The following is a 19,750-nucleotide window of genomic DNA, read 5'->3' on the forward strand; positions in this document are numbered from 1 at the left end:
GAGTGGGTTGCCATCTCCTTCTCCAGGGGATCTGATAGCCAACAAGAAATAGCCCCCTCAGTGGGAGGCTTGTTCAAGGCTTCACGGAAGGCACAGATGCAGCAGCATCTAAGCCCTGGGGAAGGCTCACAATGTACAGGGCACTGTGCTGTGCTTTTTCTGTGCACCATCTCATTTAGATCCACCCATCTGTTTCTTTCAGGTGCAGAGAAATAGGTGGGTGCTTCTGGGACAACCAGTTATTTATTTTTTAACCCTGTGGATTAAGATCACCACGTCCTCTTCTGGCACAGGAAGAACAAACTCAGTACCAGGAATATTAGGAAGTTTGGAGATGTTGCCAAATTTAGAGACCCAAGGAGTATCCATCCATGCCAGGCAACCTAGAGTGAGACTAGGCCCTTTCTTATCTGCCTGTGGGCCTAGTCTGAAAGATGTGGGGTGAGCTAGGACTGGATGTGCAGTGGAGGGGATGGGTGGGCTGGGAAATGGTGGGACATGGTCTGAATATACAGATGTGGCAGAAAGAATGGTTGGAACCTACTTTCCCAGCTGGAGTTAATGTAGCCATCCATTTACTTTTCCAAAGGAAATTCACCCTATAAAAGTCACCAGCAAACCAGCTGAGTTGCTTCCCATATACCCACAGACAACACATAGTTTCAGAAGGAAAGAGGAGTGGATTTTATGTGCAGTAAACAGCAGGTGGTGGTATTATAGTGGCTGTCAGTGACTTCCCCAGAAAAAATCTTTCTCTGTCTTCAGAATGATTTGAAAAACATTGTGAACTGGAAAAGGTATTAAAAAAAAAAAAGGCTGAGCGATGACTGCTTTCCCTCTTTTCTTGCTCACTCTGCTCCTTAAGGGGGCCTTCCTAGGTGGTGCTGGTGTCAATGCGGGAGACCTGGGTTCTACCCCTAGGTCAGGAAGATCCCCTGGAGGAGGGAACGGGCAACCCACTCCAGTATTCTTGCCTGGAGAATCCCATGGACAGAGGAGCCTGGTGGGCTACAGTTCATGGGGTCATAAAGAGTTGGACATGACTGAAGAGACTTAGCTCACACACGCTGCTCTTTAAAGCACAGACAATTTGCAAATAGTCACAGGATGAATGAGAATATAAACATTTTTAATAGATAAAAAGAGCCTCGAGGGACATGAATTTAGCCTCGCAGATTAGCATTTTTTACATACAGTGGTTGACAAGAATTAAAATGTCTTTTGAAAATACATGTCAATAATCTTAGTTTCACCTTCTCAAAAATAATATAAAAAAGACTTCCGTTTGTGTTGCTCAGTTACCAAATATTAATCCTTATTGACTTCATGCCCTAAAATTATTCTGTGCCAAGTTACTGCTGACCTCAAATAGTACAAATTGTTGTTTTCCAATTCCCTGCCTTAAGTACAGGTTTTTGTTTTAATGGGATGGTTTCTGACATTTCTCTACAGAAACACTTAGTAGATATTCTGGGCAGAGGAATTGAAATTCAGAGAATTTTCAGTACTGAGTGTTCAAGTTTCATCCTGACTTCTCTAACTCTGCAAGTTTTAACAAGCAGAAAGATGTGAACTTGCTGAACACCTAGTTTATTTTTTTCGCAGGAGTTTTACTCCTTTCCTTGGGCTCTCTCATTTCTAACTGGTTTTTTATAAGTTGGCTAAAAGTTCTCTAGTTCCCACAATGTATAAGCTTTACAAAGACAATTTTTCTGAACCCTCTAAACTCTAACTCAGGGTAGCTTAAAACAATGAAACTAGAAACATGCAAAGAGAAGTGTTAGGTTGCCACAGATAGGAAGAAGAGCAAATAAGCGGGTATTTCAGCTTCTAAGAATGGAAGCAGAAACCTCAGGCTTTGCCTACGCACTCTGAGCGGCTCTGTCTCACGTTAGGATGTCTGGCGCCACCTTGCGGCAGAATGGCTGCCACCAAGAAGCGGAGAACATCTGCTCGGGAGGAGGCAGCCTGAGAAGGGGTGGGGGCCGGACTAGGTTTGGGAGGGGTGGTGCTGAAGCTTAAAACAGTTTGCAGAAATCCTCTTTGTACAGACCCCCACAAATTATAACTACAAAATCACTAGAGCCCCTAGACTCGTGCAAAGTGATGGTCCCTGAGGCATCAGCTTCTCCAGGAGCCCTCTGGTGCAGGGTGACAAGGTGATGCTGGTGGCCCTGGGCTGGGACTGACTCTCCTGGCAGCCTGGCCGCTGCTGGAGGCTTGGTGGCGTCTGAAGGAGCACAGTAACCTCCGCTACTGGATGGACTTACCTGTTACTTTGCTTGAGGTATAGTTGATTTACAACATTAGTTTCCAGTGTGCAGCAAAGTGAGCAAACGTTTTATAGGTTAAACTCCATTTGGAGTTATTATGAAATATTGGCGATATTCCCTGTGCTGCACAATCCATCCTTGTGGCTCATTTATTTTACTGACGGTTGTCCACCAGTTAGTTGTGATTCTGGTGTTTCCATGAGAGGGAGTAGGCACATGTCCTTCTACTCCACCATCTTGTCTCCGCCCCATGGTTATTTATTTTATGCACAGTAGTCTGTGGTCCTATCTTATCCCTTCCTCCTTGCCCCTCCCTATTGGTAACGACTGGTTTGTACCTATGGGTCTTGGGTGGACTTTGTTTTTCAGGCATGAGTTAGAGGTTGTTTCTGCTCAGGTTACATGGCCGTCTCATCCAGGCCTGCACACTGATTCTTGCTTTGGACTTGAGCCATCACTGGCTGCTCCCACCCCTGCCCTGCCCATGGTGAAGAACTTCTTCCTCTTCAGTTCAGTTGTGTCCAACTCTTTGCAACCCCATGGACTGCAGCATGCCAGGCCTCCCTGTCCATCACCAACTCCTGCAGTCCACCTAAACCCATGTCTATCAAGTTGGTGATGCCATCCAACCATCTCATCCTCTGTTGTCCCCTTCTCCTCCTGCCTTCAATCTTTCCCAGCATCAGGGTCTTTTCAAATGAGTCAGTTCTTTGCATCAGATGGCCAATGTATTGGAGTTTCAGCTTCAGTGTCAGTCCTTACAATGAACACCCAGGACTGATTTCCTTTAGGATGGACTGGTTGGATCTCCTTGCAGTCCAAGGGACTCTCAAGAGTCTTCTCCAACACCACAGTTCAAAAGCATCAATTCTTCGGTGCTCGGCTTTCCTTATAGTCCAACTCTCGCATCCATACATGACTACTGGAAAAACCATAGCTTTGACTAGACGGACCTTTGTTGGCAAAGTAATGTCTCTGCTTTTTAATATGCTATCCAGGTTGGTCATAACTTTCCTCCCAAGGAGTAAGCGTCTTTTAATTTCATGGCTGCAGTCACCATCTGCAGTGATTTTGGAGCCCAGGAAAATAAAGTCTGACACTGTTTCCACTGTCTCCCCATCTATTTTCCATGAAGTGATGGGACCAGATGCCATGATCTTAGTTTTCTGAGTGTTGAGCTTTAAGCCAGCTGTTTCACTCTCCTCTTTGACTTTCATCAAGAAGCTCTTTAGTTCTTTTTCGCTTTCTGCCGTAAGGGTGGTGTCATCTGCATATCTCAGGTTATTGATATTTCTCCTGGCAATCTTGATTCCAGCTTGTGCTTCATCCAACCCATAATGTACCCTCATAATGTACTCTTACTCTCTCCTCTTATCCTTTTCTTTTTGAAGGTGAAAGAGTGTTCTTTTCTTGCCTTCCACCCCCTAGAACTTCAAATGCTCTCCTAGGCAAGACTTTCTCCTGATGACACAACTCCATGAATTGTAAATCTGTATCAGAACCTGGTTCTTATGACCCAACAGAAGCTAAATGTTAACAAGGAAAGGGGAGAAATTACGGGCACATCCTCTGAACAGAACTCTAGCTTTAAGCTTTTGAAGGAGGGACTTTGATCAAATCCTATCACCCTTTTCAGATTTTGCTCACCCTTTTGTTCAAGGCTCTGCTCAAGCTCACTGCGTTAGCAAGCCTTCTCCAGTAGCCTGCTCCCAGTCCTGATGATGCGAGTTCCTTGCTCTTGGTGGGAGGCGGTGTAACAGTGGTTAAGGGCACAGACAGGCCTGTACGAAACTCAGGCTCACTCATTCATTTATTGGACAAAGTGGGCAGAGGGAGGCACCGTCGGTGGCGAGAGTGATCAGTATATTCAGTCTATGGCATCCTTCTCTTTGAGACTCCCTCCAGATTAAAGAGTGAATCAAGGATACTATCTGTGTTCTTTAAAGACAAAAAGAGTTGAAAACACAGAATGAGGGTGGAAAGTGACGGCTCAGAGTCTGCCTGGATGTCCCTCCCTCCTCCTCTGTGCCCTGGACAAGCTCTTCATGCTTGGCCCACCTCCACCATGAGCCGCCCGGGGAACGCTCCCCAGCTGGGCTTCGTCTTCACAAGTGGTACCATCACGCTGTCCCTTGGGTCGTCGTTTCAGAGCCCTTCTTCTATCTCATCTGGAGCCAGTGGTTCTTGTCTCCTTAACTCCCTTCCCTGCTCCAGGGGCACAAGATAGATCAGGGCAGAACTAGTCCCAAGGGAGGAGTGAGCGCCCAAGGGCTGTCTTTGCTAGAGAAACACCTTGGAAGTGTCAGGACAAGCATTTTACACCAGGGTTTCTTAAGCTGGAGGCAGCAGATATGTGTTCAGGGATCTGAGTTTTCTGCCAGAAGTTTTAAAAATCTGTTTTTTGACTTTTAAAAATATTGACATATAGTTGATTGACAATGTTGAGTTAGTTTCAGGTACACACAGTGTGATTCATTTTATATATATTCTTTTTCAGATTCTTTTCCATTGTAGACTATTACAAGATGGTGAATATAGTTCCCTGTGCTATGCAGTAGGTCTTTGTTATTTATTTTATATATAGTAGTGTGTGTCTGTTGATGTTTTTTCATCTTTTGATGATAGTCTTTTTAAAAACCCACATAAACATATTCTAGGTCACCTTATAAACAACAGTCACCAAAGAGCTGAAGATTCTTCCTGGATTTCAGCGCCTGTTGTGGAATCATTGCCTAATGAACAAAGAACCAAGGTGGATATAGTATCTAAATGATGCCTTTGAGCTAGCTGAAGGCCTGATAGCCTCACAACATGATCTATGAAGAAGTTTCTCTGTTGCTTAAGAAATAATAGTAAACTTTGGAATAACACTATGTACCAAGTGTAGTTCAAGGGCGTCCTTAGTAACTCATGTAATCCTTGCAGCAGCCCTATAAGGGAGATACCTTTATCATCATCATCTCCATTTTCCTTATGAGGTCACTGAGGCACAGAAAGGTTAAGTAACTTAACCAAAGTCCCTTAGCCAAATAGGACCAGTACTTAAATTTGAACCCAGATAGTCTGGCTCTGAATCTGCTCTTCCTCACTGTGTAGCCTTCTAAGTAGACAGAAGCAGTTCACCCTCTCACCCTCACAACAGAAGCAGTTGGAAGTTGTAGAAAATAATTATGCTTCCACAAAAAACTGCATTGCCTAGACTCTAATTGCCTCTGGAGGCTGTGATTCTGGTTTTATGGAAGGTATTTTACAATCTATTAATTAGAGATAGCTGATAGCAAAAATAATTATTGTCTATAGGTATGCAAATTGTCTCCTATCTTGTAGAGTTCAGTTAACTCCTCTCTCACCCCTGTTTATGCATTCATTTCAATATTCCTAATTTATAAATACCTTTATTATTCAGATTCTTTTTTGAACTCGTTAGAACCCCTGCCAAGTTCCCTGGTTGACTAATGAGTGAAATAAAATCTTTAACATGTCTTCATTTTATATCTGTAGGAGAGCCACGATTTTACCCATTTTGAAAATTATTTTTTAACAAAGGTATTTCTCGGCCCTTAGCTTCTCGATGAGGCCTTCCATGACTTTGTGCTCACACACCCCAGGCTCCCACCCCCTTAACCTGCTGTGGTTGCCTTTCCCTGTAACACTGTTTTTCCAAAATACTGTGTTTTAATAGTCATGTGTTTGTTGTTTATGGCCTGCCTTCTCCCATTAGAATGTAAGATTCATGAAGACAGAGGTCGTCATCTCCTTTGTCTCTGGTGTGTCCCAAATACCCAGAGAGTGTCTTGGCATAAAATGGATACTCAAAAAAAATTGAAAAAGGTGGAGAGAGAATTGAGTCTCTCTCCTCTTTGTAGGGTATAATTGTATGAATACATCTTACTCAAAATAACTTACAGGACCATAACTTCTGTGTTGGTTGCCTCTCAACCAAGCATCATGTGTCATATGTAAGATTAATTGTTAATTTGCATAGGGTGGGAGCGATCAGCTGGTTGTATAAGAACTATAAACCTTGAGGCACTTATATCCATTTTTCTTCTTAATATTGAAGGGAGACTGTAATGAGATATTTAGTGAAGATGATTTGCCCACATGAGGACCTGTTAATTTTTTGCCTCCTGCCCCTTCCAAAGGAGGGATGTGTGTTATTCAGATTTGACAAACTGTTTTAAATGATCTAACTATCCTCCACCGTGGCAATATCTAGGCTATATAAATTACAGAGAAGGAACAGCTGGGGCAAATAGCAGGTAGCTCTGTTCTCTGGAGAGGCCTGGAAGAGGCCTTGTCAGCTGCTGTGACCGTGGTCTTGGGTTAGTTCCAGTAGAAGTGCTGAGAGAGAGACGATCTGCAGCGGGCGGCAGGGTTGAGATGCAGTCAGGGAGGGTACAGAGAGGATCTAATGCGGAGGGCATCTCTTCCAGTAAGAGCAGTGATTTCACAGTGGATCCTCCTAAACATAAAAGTGCAGAGCTTAATGTTCACATTAAGCGTGGCATTATGAGCACTATAAAATTTAAAGAATCTTTCAATCAATAAAAATTTAACCTTGAAAAAAGAGGAAAAAATAAGAATAGAATCATGTGCTTTCCGTGAAATTAAAAAGACTTTAAAACCATCAGTCAATGATTTTTGCAGCTCTCAAATTATTTTATGAGATTTTAAGATTTCAAAGGATCATGTGTTCATATGAAACATTAAATTTTATTGACTCTTGGAAAAAGGAAAGAATGGCATTACCATACCTGATAAAATTTTGTCCATTCAAAATAAGGTCTAAGGGGGAAAAAAGAGTAACATTTTCTAGTCAGCTGAAAGTTTGATTTAGGAAATTTTTTTTAAAGCAAATTGTAGCATTTCTTTCATGTATTGTACATAATCTAAGTGGAGAGTTGTGGGAAGTCAGCTAAATGAGGCTAGGCTGATGAAGCATATTAAGTTAAAGCAGACCCCTGCTTGTATAATAATGTATCAAACATAAATCTCAACTATCAGTGCTTTCTTGAACTTTTTATTTAGTAAGAGCCATAGGATGCTGCCTGAATTATACACTTCTTCATAATGGCAGCAGATACACTGGGCTTGATTGTACCTTCATGTTAAGACATAGGACTTTATTAAGGAGTCTAGGCATCAAGGAATTAATTTTTTAAAAAAACACTAAAAAAAAAAACACTAAAAAAAATATATATATATATTTTTGGTGAGAGATATATTAATTTTGATCAATTTGCTACTATGTGTTGGTGGTTGGGGGGAGAGTGTATTCCCCAGCCATGTGTGAGACTCATCTTTGCCAGTGCCCTTGACGGGGGCAGAGTTTGTAGCTGGCAAAGCTGTGAAGCGTGACTGTACGTGAAGACAGTTGTGTAAATGATGACACTTCATCACAGTTACTGAGGTTGGAACTAAGATCAAGGAGACGCTGAGTATCCAGTGGTGGGAACCACAGCGGTGAGATCCGTTGCTGACCCGTCCACCCCAAGCCCTACGTGTTCCCACTGCCTCGCGTGCACTCGGCCGTTTCCATCACCAGGGAGGGTGGGACGGGTGGAGGCCAGAGTGGCCATGGGGGGCCCACTGTCGCCCAGCACGACTTCTGCCAAGTGCAGAGGTGGGTGACAGATGTTTGTCGCTGTGATAAGCTCGTGGGGAAATGTTTCTGAGGCTCACCTCTGAGTAGCGTGTGGCTGGGTGTTGCACAGTGAAGGCTTGTGTGACTGCACGCTGGCGGAAGCTGGCGGACCCAGCGGCGTGGAGCGGCTGGAGGGCTGGAGAAGGAGAATGGGGCGTCGGTGGTGGGTTTGCCCTGCGTTAGGCAGGAGCGGCTCGATGGCTCAGTCACCTCCGGTGCAGCCCTGTTCCTCACATCCACCCTCTGAGGAATCCTCCCACCCTCAGCGGTAGCTGGCTCCGACAGCTCCATGTGGGAGAGTGACGGGCAGGCAGGGGCCGCTCCTCCGCCCACCCCGCCTCGCCAAAGCTCTGAGTGTGTGCGGGCAGCCCTCTGGTTCTTGGTGCTCGGCTTGTGCCGCTCCTTGGCCCAGCTCGTCAATTCGAGAAACCTGGCAGGGCCCTGACGAGGGTGTCCCTGTCCCTACCCTTTGCTCCTCTGCCTCTTCACTTTCCTCTCATATCTCCCTTTTCCTTCCCTCTTTCCTCCTTTTAGCTTTGCTGAGGGCCGAGCCGTAGCACCTATGGTCATTTATGTGGCCCATTTGTAACCCTCAGAGTAAAGACAGGATTGGCCAATCCCCCTGCATAACATGCTTTTTCATGCCTAGGCACACCTCATGATTGTGAATGTAAGTTTACAGTATAAAGATATTGTGCCCCAGCAGAGAGAGTTTTTTAGACTAAGACATTGTAATAGTCAGCTCTTGCTGCTATGATGCTGCATAACAAACAGCCTGAGAGCCGCTGGTATCCGGCAGCATTTATTTTTCTCGTTGGTTGACGTCAGGGGCACTGCTTCAAACTGTGATTTGTGTGACTTTCCTCCAGATTTTGGGTCAAGCTCAGATTGGCTCCACGTGTCTCATTTTTGGGCCACAGCCTCACAGTAGTAACAGGAACACAAGAGGGAAGGCGCAAACATTGGAAGCCTCTTAGACCTCAGCTGAGAAATGGCACATTGTCATTTCCGCTCATCATTCCATTGGCCAAATCAAATAGCGTGGCCATCCCCAAATATCTGTGGGATGTGGGAAAAGTACTCTACCCATTCTGGGGCGCTGCTGCATGCTCACTTGAAAGGGGGAAGGAGTGGAAGATTGAGAACAGTTATCTGGTCTACCGTACAGTAGGTCCTCATTGTTTATGCCTGGGGCACATGGCTGCAATACACGGGGTTGGAGTGCCATGGGAAGGGATTCCAGGAAGCACAGGAAGCTCTGAGGAGTCCTGGTTGGGAGAAGCACTAAGTGTGGAACACTGGAGATGTTTACATTGTCCTCCTGTTCCATCAGGAACGTGATGGCTCATGTCAGAGGTGGGGGAGGTGTGAACACCTAGAGCCCCCGACCCAGGAATCCCTTCCATCAGACCTCCAAACCCACTGGCAGCCTTCTGCCCTTTGCAGCAGATTCCTCCGAGCATCCACTTTAAAATTTTAGAGATATTTGAAAGCTTACTGCCTGAAGGGTTTGGGTGTGAAAATGCCGAAGAATCTGAGACCGCTGTTAGCGATTCTTAGTGCCAGTGATGGGGAGGACGCTGTGGGCCGTCCTCAAATAATCGCAAGCTCATATTCGGAGCTGGAGCTGGCGGGCTGCTGCGTGTGCATCACCGTGGTTGTGTTTATGAGACTCATGAGATACAAAAGGCGGTTTTAATCCAACAAGGAAGTGATTTACTGTCTTGCGGACTGAGTGGCCATTGTGGTGAAGATTGATTTCTGAAAAGAATATCTCCTTTAAAGAGCCGTAAATAAAAAGTGCCCTATGGGTATTTGAAGAACATTACTATTCTGTTTCTCTTTAACTGAGAAACCCATGTTGCTCAGAGAAAGAGTAAAATGTGTTCTTTTGGCTGAACATGTGAAAGGAAATAAGGAAATAAATACTTATTGGAAAGCTAGGTATTTTTCACATGAATCCCCGTGTGGAAAGGGAGAAAAATGATTGGTCAGCCTGAAAGCTGCCCCTTTAAGAGAAATGCAGGAGAGGAGGTGTGGAGTTGACAGAAATGTTGGTACAGATAAGTCTCCCTGCGGCTGTTATTCTGGCTTCTAGGTCTCCCAGAGTCGTGCTCTTCTCTCACTGCGCCCTAGTTCCCGTCACCCTGGCTGCCTCCTGGGGCTTCAGTGTTCCTTCTCTGCATCACGGCACAATCCCTACTTCTCTCTGGCTTTGTCCGCACCTCACAACTGGCCTTCGAAGCTTCTATCTGTGCCAAAAGCCAGCGTTCCACCCTCTGGACATCCTGGGCTTCCTCATTCCAGCATCCTTCCCAGATCGAAACCCAGGGCACTTCACGTGTCCAGTCATGAGGGTTGAACTATGATGAAGCTCTTGAGACCAGCCCAACCGCCTCTCCTTTCCTGATGTGCAATTGTTGATGAGACAAATGGGCATTGTTGTTATTTTTACAATCAGTACCCATTGCCATGAAAGTCTTCAAATGTCTGAAGTTGGGAACTGCCTGGGAGAGTGGGGAAAAATTTCCTTGAGAAGGTTCCGTATCAACTGGGTAGTGCTGGATGAGGCGAATTTCACCAAACTCCAAAGCTGAGGAACAGCATTTACAAAGTCCTCAACAGATTCAAGGGGAAAAGATAACATTTTATAGGCTTCCTTCTCATAGTGAAGAAAAGAGTGCATTTCCCATCTCTGTGCTTGTGACAATGGTGGGCTTTTTTTTTTTTTTGGCTGTGCAGGGTCTTATTTACACATGTGGGATCTTTAGTTGTGGCATGTGAACTCTCAGCTGTGGCATGTGAGAGCTAGTTCCCTGACCAGGGATCGAACCCAGGCCCCCTGCTCTGGGAGCGCAGAATCTAAGACCGCCAGGGAAGTCCCACAAAAGGTGTTTCTATCTGCAACGTGACAAGTGCCTAAGAAAGAGACCAACTCTTTAAGTGGCAGTAACTGATTCCTCAGGTCTTTAAGCATGTATCGGTCGGGCATTGGGCAGGGTTATCAGGGCACTGGGAATACAGAAAGTAACCTAACAAAGTCCCTTCTTAGAGAAGCTCCTCACGCAGCACACCTATTGGTATACCCCCGGCCCCTCCGTAACCGCACTTAGCGGCTCCGGTGCTTCATCCAGGTAACAGCCTAGAGGCTGACCAGCGAGGGCGCTGATAGGATGAACGGTACAGACACCACGTGCGTTGCGTGGGCAATCGTGTGTATGAGGACTGATTCAGGAAGGGGCAGTCCATTCACCGTTTTTTCATGTCATTCCCAGTGTAACCCTGTCACCTGTGGGGATGTGTGCGGCGAGTCCCGGGGTCACAGGGCGTCCCTGTGTTTCTGAACCGTGGCTGTTTGCAGACATGCAGCCAGATATGACTCAGCGTGGCGGCTGGGATGGACGTGAAGGTCCTTGCTGAGGTTCGCGGGCGGGGCGGGGCGGAGGTGCCCCCCGGCCTCGGCAGCTGCGCTCACGAACCTCCCCCCCCCCCCCCAGGCATGGAGAGTGCAATCACGCTGTGGCAGTTCCTGTTGCAGCTGCTGCTGGACCAGAAACATGAACACCTGATCTGCTGGACCTCCAACGATGGTGAATTCAAGCTGCTCAAGGCAGAAGAAGTGGCCAAGCTGTGGGGACTCCGGAAAAACAAAACGAACATGAACTATGACAAGCTGAGCAGAGCCCTGCGGTACTATTACGACAAGGTACACCTCTGCCGTCTCGGGGGGCTGTCCCGGGGGTGGGGGGCAGCCACCGTCACAGCCCGCTGAGGACAGCGGGAAATAGCGCACGGTGTGTGTACGCACACGCGTGCTCAGCCACAGCCAGCTCTTTGCAACCCAGCGCGGTGGTAGACCACCGTGCTCCTCTGTCCACGGGCTTTTCCAGGCAGGAATATTGGAGTGGGTTGCCATTTCCTTCTCCAAGGAGTGTACCGTGAAGGGCATCAAATAGGGGCTGTCGATGCAAGTTTGGGTGCTGTTTAAGAAAGGCTGTGCTATAGGGACTTTTTTCCGGCCGCCCTTTAGGTGGTGGTGTTTTTGTTGTTTAGTCTCATAAGTCGTGTCCAATTCTTTCTCGACCTCATGGAGTGTAGCCCGCCAGGCTCCTCTGTCCACGGGATTTCCCAGGCAAGGATACTGGAGTGGGTGTCATTTCCTTCTCTAAGGGGTCTTTCCCACCCAGGGATTGAACCTGCATCTGCCGCATTGCCAGGTGAGTTATCACTTAGCCACCAGGGAGGTCCGCCCTTTAGGTGTTACTATGGGTCAAATTTTGTTGCCTCTGCATTTTCTTCTGTGGTTGCTGCAAGAATTTTCTCACAATAGAAATTAGATGCAGGGAGGTTGTGGGGCCTCGGTCATACGCAGAGTGACAGAATGAATGTGACAATCGAGAAAGTCTGTTTATCCTGTCTGGTTTGTGACTCACTCAAACAGGCTTTTCCAGGGTGGGGAGGGGATGGTACCTGGGGCAAGCTATTTAACATTTGGGTGCCTGCTGTCCTCATTTATAAAATGGGGCTCAAATAGTGTGGGCTCAGGACTGCTGTGTAGAACTAAACAAGCCAGCATATGTGGAACACTTAGAGCAATGCTTGGTACTTGGGGATCGTGACTTCGTGGGAAACCTCCCTAATTAAAAGCAAAACCATTCTCATGTTTAAGTCCTGGAAATAAGTCAAAGTGCTCTATTAATGATAACACAGCATAGTTTCCAAAGCCTGGACAGTCGGAGTGAGCTGTAATGCATTTCTGGAAAAGCAATTGATGTGCCTGCTGGGGCAAAATTATTGCTCTTGAGGGGTATCATTTCAGGCCTGTAATTGTTGACCATTTCTGTGTGGAGCTATTGTTGCTGAATATTTAGCCTCATAGACATAAAGATTTGGAGTCTAATAAGGGTAAGCTTTTGTTCCGGTTTTACTATTCATGTTGAAAGGTGAATTTAAAACTGATTTAAATATTAGTTCCTGAACTATCTTTAGTGCCATCCTCCTGCCAACCTCTTTGGAATTCAAGACAGAAGGATTACACATTTCAGGAAGTGGAAGCATCGTTAATTATAAAGTGTTCCTCTATATGATCGTAATTGCATATGATTATGTCATTGAAATGTTAAAGGTGCTTCCCTTTAATGTAGCAATTAATTAATGCCGGCTTAATGCAGAGTCCTATCAAGATGTAAAAAGCACTTCTCACAAATTGCTCTGTCTGGAAGCCTCACAGATGGTTTATTGTTTTGCCTTTTCCCAGGTTCTAAGTCACAGTGAGAACTGGGGCCCTCTGAAGGAAAACTGTCATCTTGCTGGCTGGCAGAATGCCTAAGAGCATGACTTTGAGACTGACAAAAAAACAAAGTGATTTTATAGTTTTAAATCAAGGCATCACAGAAAAGGGGTTCGGGGTCTGTGACTCGGTTTTCCCTTTTTCACATGGCCCAGGCATCGGGACGGAGGACTGGGACTTCAGTCCAAAGAGAGAGCAGAGCCTTAAGGTGACTTCCCCAAGAGACAGGCCAAGTCGTGCAGTCCAGTCTACGTCTGATATCCCTTGGGCAGATTTTTAAACCTCTGGGGAAAGCAGTTTCAGATTCTGCAGTCACCCTGCATGCTTTGTTCAGCCTGGTCTCCACACCCCCTGAGCCTGTCCTGCGGGCATCTCTTCCTTTATAGGTAAGGACGTGGGCCTTCGATGGGAACCTTGCCCACAGTCCTGCGGCCAGAGAGCGATAGAGCCAGGGTGCCCACGTTCCTGCCCGGAAGGCACACGCTCGGCCATCTGAGCCGTTTGTTTTCCGTTCCTCTGAGCACCTGACCTCCAGGTGGGCAATCACACAGCACGAAGGTGTCGCAGCCCTGGACGTTTCTGCTTTTCTTGGAGCACCCCGGGTCTGAGTGGCCAGTGTGGCCTGCTCACCCTCCTGCTGGGTGGAGCGAAGGTCTGGCCGCGTGACCGTCGTGCCGGCAGCTCGCGCTGAGAGCGAGGGCCAGCGTGGCTCTTGTCCAGGTGCCGGGCGGGCTCGGCCACCAGGAGAAGATGCCCTTCCTCCTTCCTTGGGAACACGCACACCATGTGCTCGTGTGTACGCGCGGCCGTTTGACTCTCTCTTGAGACCTGCAATGGTCATTAGACACTGAATACAGGGTTGTTGGTTTTTTAATACGATTTTTAAAAATTTTTAAGTTATTTATTTATTTCGGCCGTGCTGGGTTTGGTAGTTGCACCAAGCAGGCTTAGTCGCCCTGAGGCACATGGGCTCTTAATTCCCCGACCAGTGATCGAACCCGTGACCCCTGCATTGGAAGGTGGATTCTTCATCACTGCACCTCGAGGGGAGTCCTGACACCAGACACTAAATATATTTTGAAGTGAAAAGAGAAGGAGGGAGGACATGGGGAGGAGCGGGAGAAGAGAGGAGGGGGCCTGAGTGAGTGAGGGGAGAGAAAGAACAGAAAGGGGGAAGAAGGTGGGAGAAGAGATGAAAGAAGGTTAAAAAGTTGTATTTTACATTTTGTGATGAACACTTTTTCAGTTCTGTCAGTGTGACTCTAGGACTCTATGTATAAGTTGAATGGTATGAAATTGGCAATATCTGACTATGTTTAATCCACAAAAACGGCAGTCTTCATGGTCCGATCTCTCACCTGAGAGAGAGTTGGGGAAGGTCTCTGTGAATGTGGAGCCCCTGACCACGCGGGCACCCTCGCTGGGCCCCATCCTCACTGCCTGTGCTTCTCACGGTCCCCCGGCCCTCCTGTGACCCTGCCTGCCTTGCAGTGCCTTCCTCGGTCCCCGTCCTCCTTGCCCCCTCCCCTCCCCCGTGTCCCCCTTGCCCAGAACCTGCTCTGCACGTGGCATACGTTAGGTGATGCCCCACCTCGCCAGCTGCTGCTTTGTTCCTGTCGTCTTCCCTCCTCTGTGCCAGCTCGCGTCTCTTCACTGTTGGCTGAAACTGCACATCCCTTGGTTTGTCCTAATAGGCAAGTTTTCCCACCAGAGTAAGCAGGCATGAGGATATCGTTGTTTTTATATGCTGCATGCTACATTTTTAACCCATTCTAATACTTAGAAATGGGCAGAGGGAAAAAGTGGAAAATGTATGCAAAACTTTGCAGAAGACATCAGAGAACAATGTATGGGCTAAGGTACCAGGTTGGGGCTGAGGCTCTTTAATCCTTGTTCCTCAAGAGGATGCCATCAAGTCCCACGCCCCCCAGCCCCGGGCAGATTATCACAGTGAGAACTACAATAATAGCATTAACTCTGGGCTACATGGTTTGGATTTAAATCCAGCTCCATGACTAAGTGCTTTGCCTAATTTCTCTTGGCCTCAACTTTAGTTTCTGTAAAATGGGTATAAGAGTAGAGACTATGTCATGGTATTGTGGTAGGGATTAGCTAAGTTAACACATGGTTAGGGCTGAGCCTCTTGATGAAGGTGAAAGAGGACAGTGAAAAAGCTGGCCTAAAACTCAACATTCAAAAAATGAAGGTCATGGTATTCAGTCCCATCACTTCATGGCAAATAGATGGGGAAACAATGGAAAAAGTAACAGACTTTATTTTCTTGGGCTCCAAAATCACTCCAGATGGTGACTGCAGCCTTGAAATTAAAAGCTGCTCGCTCCTTGGAAGAAAAGCCATGACAAACCTAGACAGTGTATTAAAAAGCAGAGACATTACTTCGCTGACAAGGGTCTGTCTAGTCAAAGCTATGGTTTTTCCAATAGGCATGTATGGATGTGAGAATTGGACCATAAAAAAGGCTGAGCACTGAAGAATTGATTCCTTTGAACTGTGGTGTTGGAGAAGACTCTTGAGAGTCCCTCGGAGTGCAAGAACATCAAACCAGTCAATCCTAAAGGAAATCAGTCCTGAATATTCATTAAAAGGACTGATGCTGAAGCTGAAGCTCTAATACTTTGGCCACCTGATGCGAAGAGCCGACTCATTAGAAAAGACCCTGATGCTGGGAAAGATTGAAGGCAGGAGGAGAAGGGGATGACAGAGGATGAGATGGTTGGATGGCATCACTGACTGGGTGGACAGGAGTTTGAGCAAGCTCCAGGAGTTGGTGAAGGACAGGGAGGCCTGACGTGCTGTAGTTCATGGGGTCACAAAGAGTCGGACACAACTGAGCGAATGAATGAAACAGGGCTAAGAGCAGTACCCGAGCATGTTCAGTGCTGCCAAGTGTTAAGCCACAATAAATGCAGAGGCTAGTTCCCTGAGCACTTATTTGAAAAGTTCAGGCAGGTGCCAAGAAGGAAGTTAGGACTTTTGTGCCTGCGTCCTGCCCCACACTGGGGTAGGCGCGGGTCGTGCATGTCCTGGGTGTTACAGCTCTTCTTGCTCGTGCTAAGACATGCTCTGTGCTTTTTTTTTTTTTTTTAATATTTGTTTGTTTATTTTTGGCTCTGTTGGGTCTTGGTTGTGACACGTGGATCTTCGTTGCCGCGTGTGCTCTCCAGCTGTGGTGTGCAGACACAGTTGCCCTTCAGCGCGTGGCATCTCAGTTCCCCGACCAGGCATTGAACCTGTGTCCCCTGCAATGGAAGGTAGATTCTTAACCACTTAGACCACCAGGGAAGTCCCTGCGGTGCTGTTTAATACTATTTTGGCTGATTTGAAAATTAAGCTTTCACAGATGCTTTCATATTTCAATGACACCTCCCGCCCCTCCTAGTCAGACACTTCCCCGTGCTTCCCCGGGGGCGAGCCTCCCCTCCTCATGCTCCCTCTGTGGTCCCTGCCATCCTGGTAGAGTCCTACCGTGTCTCCGTCCCTGTGTCTCGGATCCCTGATGGGGAAGTGGGCGCCGAAAAGCCCCTTCCTCCCTGGATTGTGTGAGGAGTATGTGTGACCACGTGCTCAGGTCCTCAGCACCCGGCTGTTGTTCAGTTGTTCATCGGGTCTGACTCTGCGACCCCATGGCCTGCAGCACACCGGGCTTCCCTGTCCTTCACTATGTCTTGGAGCCTGCTCAAACTCCTGTCCATTGAGTCAGTGATGCCGTCCAACCATCTCATCCTGTGTCGTCCCCTTCTCCTCCTGCCCTCAGTCTTTTCCAGCATCAGGGTCTTTTCCAATGAGTTGGTTGTTCGCATCAGGTGGCTAAAATATTGGCGTTCCAGCATTAGTCCTTCCAGTGAATGTTGAGGGTTGATTTCCTTTAGGACGGACTGGTTTGATCAGCACTGGTAAGGACACGATGAAAATGCCCGCCACTTCTCTTATCTGTGTTTGTAAGACTGACTGCCTGGCGGTGCAGCTGTTTGTCTCTGTGACCATTCACAGAGCCGTCTGCACCACAGGCTCCTGACTTACCCACTGTCGTCTCTCTGAATGAGCAAACGGATAACATAGTGAAGCGGCCTCCACCCAGATTCAAATCACTTCTATCGTGAAAGTCGACACTAAATACGTGTTAGAAAAAAGTTACTGCCTTCCAGTTATTGTATGAATTGTCTAGAGCTACACTAACAATTTGCCACTAAGTGGGGGGCTTTAAACTGCAGATATTTGTTCTGCAGTTCTGGGGGCTAGAAGCTGAAGTCAGGGTGTCAGCAGGACCATATTCCTTCTGAGACGTGGGTGGGATCCTTCCTCACCTCTCCCGAGCTCCGGGCGGTGGTCGCCTGTCCTTGGCATTCCTCAGCTTGTAGCTCCGGTCTCTGCCTCTGTCATCTCATGGCATCGCTCCCTGTGTCTTAAAAGGACATGAGGTGTACTGAATTAGAGTCCGCCCTCAGTACCGCATCTTAACTCTCTCACCTCTGTGAAGTCACATCCACAGGTCCTGTGACTAGGCTTTCCCCTACGCTTTTGGGGAGCACACTTCAACCCATATGATGTATATCATTTCTCACACTCCTGGGCTTGCCTTTAGATTTTCACAATTATGCACCAAAGGAGAGCTTTGGAGATTGTGGTTTGAGTCAGCGAATCCTAAAGGATCACTGTTCCTGTGACATGTTCAACAGCTCGATTCAGCTGCAGGTGTGAAACTAGACCGTGAACGGAGCGTCACAGTATGTTCACCGTGGACTGGGCGCTGTGCTGGGTCCCTAGGGTGGAACAAAGGCCGTGAAGATGAGCCCCGCCTTAGAGGCTTTCAGAGTCTCTGGAAATTCGGGGGTTCCATGCCCTGAAAGAGCAGAGGACTTTAATACAAGACACAGATTAGAGGAAAAACCTACTGGCCCCAGTGGTCCCAATCCTGGATTTGTAAAAAAACACAGTATCTACAAAGCACAGTAAAAGAAGGTATGCCTATATAATTAGAACCACCCAGAAGCTGTTCATGGAGAAGGCAATGGCACCCCACTCCAGTACTCTTGCCTGGAAAATCCCATGGACGGAGGAGCCTGGTAGGCTGCAGTCCACAGGGTCGCGAAGAGTCTGACACGACCGAGCGACTTCACTTTCACTTTTCACTTTCATGCATTGGAGAAGGAAATGGCAACCCACTCCAGTGTTCTTGCCTGGAGAATCCCAGGGACGGGGGAGCCTGGTGGGACACGACTGAAGTGACTTAGCAGCGGCAGCAGCAGCTGTTCAAGAAGTGACTCAATGCCCTGAGTCCCAGGTTGGAAACACGAAGGTCATGAGAGGACACCTGTGTCTGAGCCCATGAAGGGCAGAACCCAGAGTGGACAGAAGCCTAAACGGGATGCTCAGTGCATGCCTGGGCATTTCACTGTCGTCTCCTACCAAACAGCTTGTTTTGCTGTCTTGCTGTGAGCCTCAGAGGTGGACTGGTTCATTGCATCAGTAGTTCTGATGGCTTACATTTTGGGGGTAGGGTTTTTTCTCTTCTTAGGTTTAAACTGAGTCTTCCAGAAGGTACTTCTACAGCCTGATGTAGACATAAGGATTTCTCACAGAGATTTTATTTATTAAATAGTTTGGCAACTCTTAATAACATCAGGCAGACTTGGTTTTAAAATCTCTTGTCCTGGGGTGGGGAAGAGAAGTGTCTGTACCCAGAACACACATGTCTCTGGCCCTGAGTACTGCCGGCACCCATGGGCCTGAGTGTGAGGGGCGTGGGGAACCCCTGGGATTCACAGCATTTACTCACTTCATGAACAACTTCTGTGTGGTTTCTAATTATACAGGCATACCTCGTTTTATTGCACTTTGCAGAAACTGCACTTCTTTACGAATTGAAAGTTTGTGGCAACCCTGTGTTGAATGAGTCTGGTAATTCTCACGGTGTTTCAGACATTTTTATTAGTATTACGTTTGTCATAGTGATCTGTGATCAGTGATCTTTGATGTCACTATTTCAAAAAGATTGACTTAGATGATGGTTAGCATTTGTCTTAATAAAGTATTTTAAAGGTATATAAGTGTTGTTTTTTCAGATATAATGCTGTTGTACACTTAGGAGACTACAGTATAGCATAAATGTAGCTTTTATGCGGGCTGTGAAACGAAAAAGCTTGTGTCTCACTTTATTGCAATAGTTGCCTTAGTGTGATGGTCACTTTATTGGCGGGGATCTGGGGCACCAAGCCTGTGGTGTCTCTGAGAGATGCCTGTACATCCTTCTCTAGTTGGTATGGCCGCTTTCTGTCCTCTCTGCCTTTTCTTCTGTGGTTAGGCCATTCCTTTGAAAACAGACTCCCTGCCCTTGAGTGGTTTAGCAGCTGCTCAGGGAGACAAACATGAAAACCAGTTATGATAGCAAAGCGCTGACTTGGCTGTGATTCTGGCGTCTCCCTTGCAGTAAAGTGTTAGTCACGTCCAACTCTTAGAGACCCCATGCACTGTAACCCACAAGCTCCTCTCTCCTTGGAATTCTCCAGGCAAGAATGCTGG

At 47.0% G+C, this 19,750-nt stretch overlaps 1 protein-coding gene across 1 annotated transcript in view; it reads left to right on the forward strand.

Moving 5' to 3' along the window:
• Positions 1-19,750, forward strand: part of ELK3 (ETS transcription factor ELK3) — a 67,359-nt gene that overhangs the window by 16,284 nt on the left and 31,325 nt on the right. The window contains exon 2 of the mRNA XM_043440487.1: positions 11,418-11,626. Coding sequence (XP_043296422.1) covers positions 11,420-11,626 — 207 coding nt within the window. The 5' untranslated portion in view covers positions 11,418-11,419. The remainder of the gene's footprint in view (positions 1-11,417; positions 11,627-19,750) is intronic.

This window comes from Cervus canadensis, chromosome 21 (assembly GCF_019320065.1).
Source record: "Cervus canadensis isolate Bull #8, Minnesota chromosome 21, ASM1932006v1, whole genome shotgun sequence".
NCBI lineage: Eukaryota > Metazoa > Chordata > Mammalia > Artiodactyla > Cervidae > Cervus > Cervus canadensis.